This window comes from Sesamum indicum, linkage group LG4 (genome assembly GCF_000512975.1).
Source record: "Sesamum indicum cultivar Zhongzhi No. 13 linkage group LG4, S_indicum_v1.0, whole genome shotgun sequence".
NCBI lineage: Eukaryota > Viridiplantae > Streptophyta > Magnoliopsida > Lamiales > Pedaliaceae > Sesamum > Sesamum indicum.
In genome coordinates this window covers 10,940,101-10,948,451 of record NC_026148.1, presented here as the reverse complement: position 1 = coordinate 10,948,451, position 8,351 = coordinate 10,940,101, and the positions used below count along the sequence as shown (strand labels likewise).

At 38.6% G+C, this 8,351-nt stretch overlaps 2 protein-coding genes across 3 annotated transcripts; both read right to left on the bottom strand.

The window, feature by feature from the left end:
• Positions 251–2,385, bottom strand: LOC105160733 (probable inactive receptor kinase At4g23740). Of its 2 annotated transcripts, none has more exons than XM_020693539.1 (2): positions 1,837–2,385; positions 251–1,599 (listed from the first exon to the last, which is right to left on the bottom strand). In XM_020693539.1, exon 2 carries the CDS (start codon positions 1,405–1,407, stop codon positions 679–681), a length of 729 nt encoding a protein of 242 aa, XP_020549198.1. In that variant the 5' UTR covers positions 1,408–1,599; positions 1,837–2,385; the 3' UTR covers positions 251–678. Both variants share the same exon structure in this region, with proteins under 2 accessions (XP_020549198.1, XP_020549199.1).
• Positions 5,158–8,351, bottom strand: LOC105160730 (probable leucine-rich repeat receptor-like protein kinase At1g68400). Its single transcript, XM_020693303.1, has 3 exons — positions 7,730–8,351; positions 6,635–7,534; positions 5,158–5,978 (listed from the first exon to the last, which is right to left on the bottom strand). Exons 1-3 carry the CDS (start codon positions 8,256–8,258, stop codon positions 5,314–5,316), a joined length of 2,094 nt encoding a protein of 697 aa, XP_020548962.1. The 5' UTR covers positions 8,259–8,351; the 3' UTR covers positions 5,158–5,313.

Genomic DNA, 8,351 nt, shown 5'->3' with positions numbered 1-8,351 from the left:
AATTGGAGAAATTGCATTTATTTATGATCACTAATTGGTCACATCTACACTGTGCTTGGATAGATAATAAGTTCGACTGCTCATAATGTAAAAATACAAAAACGAACATCTGTTCCATTTGTTGAATCATAACCTGCAGTAATGCATTATCTGTATCAAGCATCTGCTGAAAAGAAGCCATTTCCCAAATTGCTTCCAACATCAGTTGTTTTTAAGAAGAAAATAGATTTGGCAATAGCCTAGTGTGGGTAAGTAGTAGCTACCACTTCAACAAAAGATGCAAGTTTATTGTAATGATGACAACATTTGAGTGAAATGCCTTCATTATAGGAGTGTTATCTCTAGCCAGCCCATCCTCCATTAGTTCCTCTACATGGAGGCCGCAATGAAAAGTGCCATTGCTTGTTGAATCTAAAATTCACCTAGGATTTGCAACATAAAAAACTGAAGGAACTTCTGAGATTTCATCCAACTGCACTCAAAGGTACATGGGTTCAGATATAATGGTTCGTAAATTAACTTACTTCAAGTATCAGATTTATATCAATAAAGGAAAGAGGAAAGGTCTAATAAGAAATCCCAGGCCACTCAACAAAGATCGTTTACAGGAACCTTTTGTTGGTGAATTACCCTTTATATGATGAATGAGGCAAACAAGAATGCTCCATATTTTTAGATCTACATACCGTGTAGCAAACCAGATAAGCTCCGCTGATTGTAGTAATCACACACCAAGAGCTTCTCATCTGTTGAATAGTAGTACGCCTTTAATTCAGCAACATTCTCGTGCCTCAGTTTTCCAATGATGTTCATATGCTGCTGAAAATCCTCGAATGTTACAATTACATCCTTCAATCTCTTCACCACAACTGTGTTTCCATTTTCTAATCCTGCCTTGTAAGAAGTCCCAAATGTTCCGTTTCCAAGAAACTCAGCAGAAGCGCTCAACAAATCCTCAAACTCAAATCTAGGATTAGCGAACTCAAAGAATACAAATTCTCTTTCTAGGGGAACATGCTGATTCATTCTAATTCCTCGGTTCATTTTATTGATATCCTCTAACATCCTCACTGCTTCAGACATTTTAGGTCTCTTCTTTATTAATTTGGCCACACATGTTAATCCTATTTGTAACATTATCACTGCTTGTTCCCTTATCGTAGGATACTTGAATAGTTCTGTATCAAATACCTTAGCAGCCCTCTCTTTGCTTTTTGCAGAAGTAACCAACTTGACTAGGTCAACAGCCTTAGGACCACCAGGGACATGCACAGGGGATTTTCTAGTGAGAAGTTCAAGGAGTAGAATCCCAAAGCTATAGACATCTGATGCTTGGGAGACATCTCTAGTTTTCTTGACTTCTGGAACATAGTACCTTGCAGTTTGCATGAATTTTGTTTCTACCATGGTTGCTAAGCCAAGATCTAATACACAGCCATAATTTTGAGAATTAAGAAAAATATTTGATGCTTTTTATGTTTCCATGGATAAGCTTCCCACCATTTTGTGAGTGTATTGCAGCAATACCCCTTGCAGCACCTAACGCAATTCTCCATCTCGTTTCCCAGTCTACAGGAGACTGATTCTGACCAGTTTGTCCTGTGAACATGAGAAGATGCATAAGGTTATTCATGTTTCATATTTCACCTACTAGCCTGTGGCCATTATGTTGACTGCAGTAAGATCATAAGTCGCAGGTAAAGAGCATCCTTAAGAGAAATTACAGTTGATGTATTTTGTAGTAGACCATTCATATCTTTAAACCTATCATAAAATTCTCCTGAACATGAATAAAGAAAAAGGAACCATCAAGTTAAGTTGCTGATCTCAACATACCATGTAAGAGCGCATGGACACTCCCGTCACTGTAATAATCATACAGCATCAGCCTTTCCTCTTCCGAAGAATAATAAGCCCTGAGGGCAGCCACATTCTCATGTCTAACATTTCCAACAACCTCCATCTGACTTTTGAACTGTTGTTCTGAAACATTCATAGACTTCAATCTCTTAACCACAATTTGTACCCCATTTTCCATTGCAATTGTATAAGTACTCCCAAAAGTTCCTCTCCCAAGTAACACGGATGAAGCCAGGGATACATCTTCAAAATCAAAAGCAGAACTAAAATCTGAAACGAGAGCCAGCCTTCGAGTCACTGTGGCTGACCTCAAAAAACTTTCAGGACTTGAAAAGTCTAAGGCCAGATCATGAAGGGGAGAAGTCGAATTGAAGTTAGAACTGAAGTCCGATGCTTCAGAGAGGATGCTGGGGCTCCTGGAATGATCATGACAAAGTTCCCAAAGCTGCTGCTTTTTCAGGGCAGCAGCAACCAATCTCTCCCAGTTATCATAGATGGTAGACATCTTCTCCTAAGCCTCTGGCCTTAAAATGCCAATAGTTATGGATTGATCAAAGGCTCATCAAAATGCAGTCTTGAACTGCTGAACTCCAACGCGGGTCCACAATATTCTATAATCGTTATACTAAATGAAATGAGTTCACATTGACTTTTCAGAAGCTTCGTCGTTCTTCCGTTAAAAAATTATACAAAAAGGAAAAGAACAAAAGAAAAGAAAATCACACCATTTGACATAATTCAGAAATCCTTTTTGTCATAAACTAGTTTACAGCAGAAGAAAGTAATAGAATACGCTTTTGCGAACATCATTACATCACAATGCAATTCCCCAAGTCAACTCCAGGGAAATTGCTGTGGTTGTTGTTGTCTTGTCGTGGTCGTTGTTGTTGTTGTAAACAAATATTATATGATTATTTAATTTTAAGCTGATAAACAACTTATATTAGATTCTAGTCTTGGAAACCATGTCAGAAGGTTGTTTTTTTTTTCTTTTTCTTTTTTTTTAAAGATGATTATTGCTAAATAAATATATTTGTATATTTATTAAGTTAAAGATTAGTTCTCAATACAAATTTAAAAGACTAAATTATTTCTAAATAAACTTGTCATAAATTTTAGGACAAAATGTGTAATAACCCTCTGTATTTTAAAAAGTCGGTTAAAAATGCATTTCTATTTTAAAAGTAGGTTAAAAATCCCCTTCTGTTTATTAAACATAGATCAATTCGTCACTCTCCATTAAATCTAACTATCGGTGTTAATTCTTTTAGAAAATAACCATTATACCCTTACTTAATATGCATTATTTCTTATTTTAAGGACCGTTGGATATTTTTTTTATCAAATATTGATGGTTAGATCTAATCAATTAATCTCAACCATTAAATTTTTAAAAAAAATAAAAAATCTAAATTCAACAAATTATTTAACTTATATTATATATAAATAATTTAAATTAATAAAATATATTATTATTATATATATATATAAAAAACTAACTACCCACCCCACCCCTACCCCCACTGCCACCAGCCGGTCGCCAGAAAACTGCACCAGTGCGTCTCCCGTCACAACCACCACCGTTCGACTCGCCTTCTCACCACGGTCCAGCCATGGTGTGGGTGTCCTGAAATTCCCCCGGATACGCCGCCACGACCCCCTTGAAATCCATTGTTTCGCCCAACATTTCGTCGCCACCTTCTCTCTAAAATTCCGGCACCGTCAAGGTCAGTCGCTTGCCTCCGTACATACCATTCGACTCCTCTTGATGAGGCGAACATTTTCCCTCAAACAATTTGAGATTTCATCAACCATAGACGTTGGGCTACCACCACGACCACCGAAGCTTTCGCCAGTCGATTTGCCATCACCGTAGCGACCCACAGTCGCGGACCATCGCCAATCGCTTCGCCTACTCCTTGCAAATCGAATGAGCCCCTTCCCACCAATTTTCATCAACCCTATGCATAAATCTCAATATCTCCAGCCTCAACAAGCCGCCACCGATCGCGTTGCCATTCCTTCGTCGTCTGATGGCCATTTGCAGGCGGAGAACCACTGTTGGCCTCACCTCACCAGGTCTCACGAGGCGCCTTCCGCAATGCGGGGAAAGGGGCACCGTGTGGCTAGCAGTCCGCAGACTACTTCCGCCAATAGCAACACACCACCGAAAACCCGACGGGCACTAGCACAGCACACCGACAGGAATAGCAACAGCAATAGCAACAGCAGCAAGCAACAGTAAGCAAGGTGCAGTACGAAAGCAGTAAATTGAGCACGCGGTTCAGAAAGTAGATTTCATTGCATTGAACGATTGCATATACATTGTACAACGATGCTAGCGCAAGGGGATCGCCTTGAGGGGGACACTAGCACGTAGACTACACCAAGTTTCGAGAACTCATTCCCCCCTATAATAGGCTTAAAAAAGTTTTTCCTATTGACAGCAGTAAACATTGAAAAAGCTGAACATCGCACCTCAGGAGGCCTAACGTCCCCCTGAGCAAACAAAAGTATTTACAACGTACATCAAGTACAAGACAAAAGACCAACGCCTAAAAACTCTAAGACTGCGGAAGCCTAGCGTCTGGGCGAAGGTTGTTGGTCGGCCGAGTAGAGCGGTTGGGTGGCCGAAATGTGCCGAATGTGCGTCAAGGGTGCCGAGTGCGCGGGCGGCCCTTGACACCAGGGCAGACATGCCTCTCCGATCAGAAGTGGCCATTGGAGCCTCGATGAAATTGGCCCATTTTTAATTTTTTTAATTATATTAATTAAAATATATTTTTTGTAAATTAAGAATATTTTAAATGATTATAATAATTAATATTTTAGCTAATTAAGAATAATTATAATAATAATATTGTAATTAAATATATCTTTTAATTAATTAGAAATAATTTTAGATTTAGCAATTAATAATTATAAAATTATTTGAATTTAAATCTAATTTAATATTTTAATTTAAATTATAAAAAAATACAAAAACTAAAAAGGACATTTTAGTAAAAAATCTAAGAAAAAGGTCAAACAGTTAAAAAATACCCGCTTATGCACAAAGAGCGCGTGTAATGCACCTTCTATTAATTACTAACAGAAGGGGTGTTTGCTCCTGTTTCACAAGAGAATTTTAGCCTATTTTTAAAACAAAAAAAGGGTTTTAGCCAACTTTTTACAACATAGCGGGATTTTATGCATTTTGTCCTAAATTTTAATGCAAAAAATTTTTTGACAAAAAAACATTACTTTTGCTCGATGCAATTTTTTGGTAAAAGAGACTACATTGCAGTAGAAATTTAAATGTGAGACTAACATTTGATGACAATAGAAAAGAAGAGGAAAGCTTCTTATTCACAAATTTCAATCTTCAACACAGGATCAACTATGAAGAAAAGCATTCAATGTCACAAATTTTCAAGCTCAAAGAGGAGATGCTATCGCCTGTGCTACCACTATTTATAGTATCAGTGTGGGCAACAAATCATCCAATAGATCTTCCAATCTTGATTCAATGGTTGTTTGCTCCCATCCATCTCCCAGTCCTGATTCATCAGATGGTTCAATGCCACTGATCTCCTCCAACATACTCACCACTTGAGGCATTCTCAGTCTGCGCTCGGGGACAGCGGCAGCACACTCCAATCCTATTTGCAACACTTGTACCATTGCTTCCTCCTCACCTAGATACCTCAGAATTTCTGCGTCAATCACTTCGGGAGTCCATTCATCGCGAACAACAGAGTGAAGCCAGTTAACAAGTGAGATGGCATCAACATCATCCATGTGAGTTTGATAAGTTTTCTTTCCAGTCACAAGTTCAAGCAGGAGAATTCCAAAGCTATAGACATCAGAAGCTTGGGACACTTGCCTGGTGTCCATAACTTCTGGGGCATGGTAGTGTGAAGTCCACATACCCGACCAGCTATTTGGATTCATCAGTTTTGCCAATCCAACATCAGAGACAATGCCATATCTTTGTCCATCTAGGAAAATGTTTGAGGATTTTATATTTCCATGTACAAGTTTCTCACTGTGCATGTGAGCAATACCCCTTGCTGCGCCCACTGCAATTTTCAGCCGAGTCTCCCAGTATAAAGGTTTCCGACCTTCAACTCTTTTTCCTGAAAAGTTGGAGAAAATGCATTTAATAATAATCACTAGTTCGCCATAGATACAATGTGCTTGGATAGCATAATAAGTACGACTAATCATAATGTAGAAAATAGAGAAATGGAATTCAGTGCTGATTTTTTAAACAAAACCTGCAGCAATGATTTATTTGAATCCAGCATCTGCCGGAAAAAGGGCCGTTCCCCAAAATTGCTTTCAACATAATTTGCCAATGGCCTAGTGTAGGTAAGTTTTATAACTTCGGCAAAAAATGCAAGTCAATTGCAATAATGGCAACATTAGGTTGAGATGCCTTTTTCATACGAGTGCTATCTCTAACACTCACCCACCATTAGTACCTCTACAAGGTAGCCAAAACAAGTGCCTATGCTTGTTGGAAAATTCACCTAGGATTAGAATATAAAACCTGAAGGAGCTTTTGAAATTTCATCAATAAGCTTCCAGAGGTATATAGCTTCAAACCTGATGGTTTATGTATTAACTAATTTCAAGTATCAATTTTATGACTGCAAAGGAAAGAGGAAAGGTCACATAAGCAATCCGAGGGCCCTCGACAAAGATCATTTATGGGAACCTTTGGGGGTGAAATTACCCTTCACATGACAAATGAGGCAAACTAGATGCTCCATTTTTTAGCTCTACTTACCGTGTAGCAAATCAGATAAGCTCTGCTTATCATAGTAATCAAACACCAAGAGCTTCTCATCTCTTGAAAAGTAGTACGCCCTTGGTTTATCAACATACTCATGCCTCATTTTTCCAATGACCTTCATATGCTGCTGAAAATCCTCAAATGATACTCTAACATCCTTCAATCTCTTCACTACGACTGTGTTTCCATTTTCTAATATTGCCTTGTAAGAAGTCCCAAATGTTCCTTTCCCAAGCACCTCAGCAGAAGCACTTAACAAATCCTCAAGCTCAAATTTAGGATTAGAATCGTCAATGAATACAAGTTTCCTTTGTAAAGAAACATGATTTTGTGGATTCAGTCTATTAATATCCTCTAACATCCACGCTACTTCAAGCATTTTGGGTCTCTTCTTTTTTGATTTTTCTACACATGTTATTCCTATTTGCAATATTATCACCGCTTGTTCCCTTATCATAGGATACGTCAATAGTTCTGCATCAAATACCTTAGCAGCCCTCTCCTTGCTTTTCACAGAAGTAACCAACTTTACTAGGTCAACAGACTTAGGACCACCAGGGATGTGTGCCGGCGATTTTCTAGTGAGAAGTTCAAGTAGCAGAATCCCAAAGCTATAGACATCTGCTTCTTGGGAGATATCTCTAGCATTCTTGACTTCTGGAGCATAGTACCCTGCAGTTGGCATGAATACTGTCTCTACCATGGTCGCCAAGCCAAGATCTGATACGCAACCATACTTTTGAGAATTAAGAAAAATATTTGATGCTTTTATGTTTCCGTGGACAAGCTTCCCACCATTTTGCGCGTGTATTGCGGCAATACCCCTTGCAGCACCAATCGCAATTCTCTTCCTGGTTTCCCAGTCTACATGAGACTTATTTTCACCAGTTTGTCCTGTAAACATGAGAAGATGCATAATGTTATTCACATTTCATATTTGACCTGTGGCCATTCTGTAGATTGAAGTGAGATAAAAGTACTTGAGTAAAATGCATCCTAAAGAGAAATTACAGGTGATAAGAAACGAATTTTTCTTAGCATGAATAAAGAACAGGGAAATATCAAGTCAAGATGTAGATCTCAACATACCATGTAACAATGCATGGACGCTTCCATCACAGTAATAATCATACAGCATCAGCCTATCATCTTCTGAAGAATAATAAGCCCTGAGAGCAGCCACATTCTCATGTCTAACATTTCCAACAACCTCCATCTGACTTTTGAACTCTTGTTCTGAAATATTCGTAGACTTCAATCTCTTCAACACAATTTTTACCCCATTTTCCATTGCAACCGTATAAGTAGTCCCAAAAGTTCCCCTCCCAAGTAAGACAGCTGAAGCCAGGAATACATCTTCAACATCAAAACCAGAACTAAAATCTGAAACAAGAGCCAGCCTTCGCGTCGCTTTACGTGACCTCGGAAAACTTCCAAGCCTTGAAAAGTCCAAGGCCAAATCTTGAAGGGGAGAACTCAGATTGAAGCTAGAACTAAAGTCGGATGCTTCAGAGAGGATGCTGGGACTCCTGGAGTGATCATGAAAAAGTTCCCACAGCTGCTGTTTTCGCAGAACAGCAGCAACCAGCCTCTCCCAGTTATCATAGATAGCAGACATCTGCTCCTAACCTTCTTCCCTGGAAATTCTAATAGTTATGCATTTAATCAAAGGCTTCGTTAAAATCAACTATTGCAGTCTTGAATTATTGAA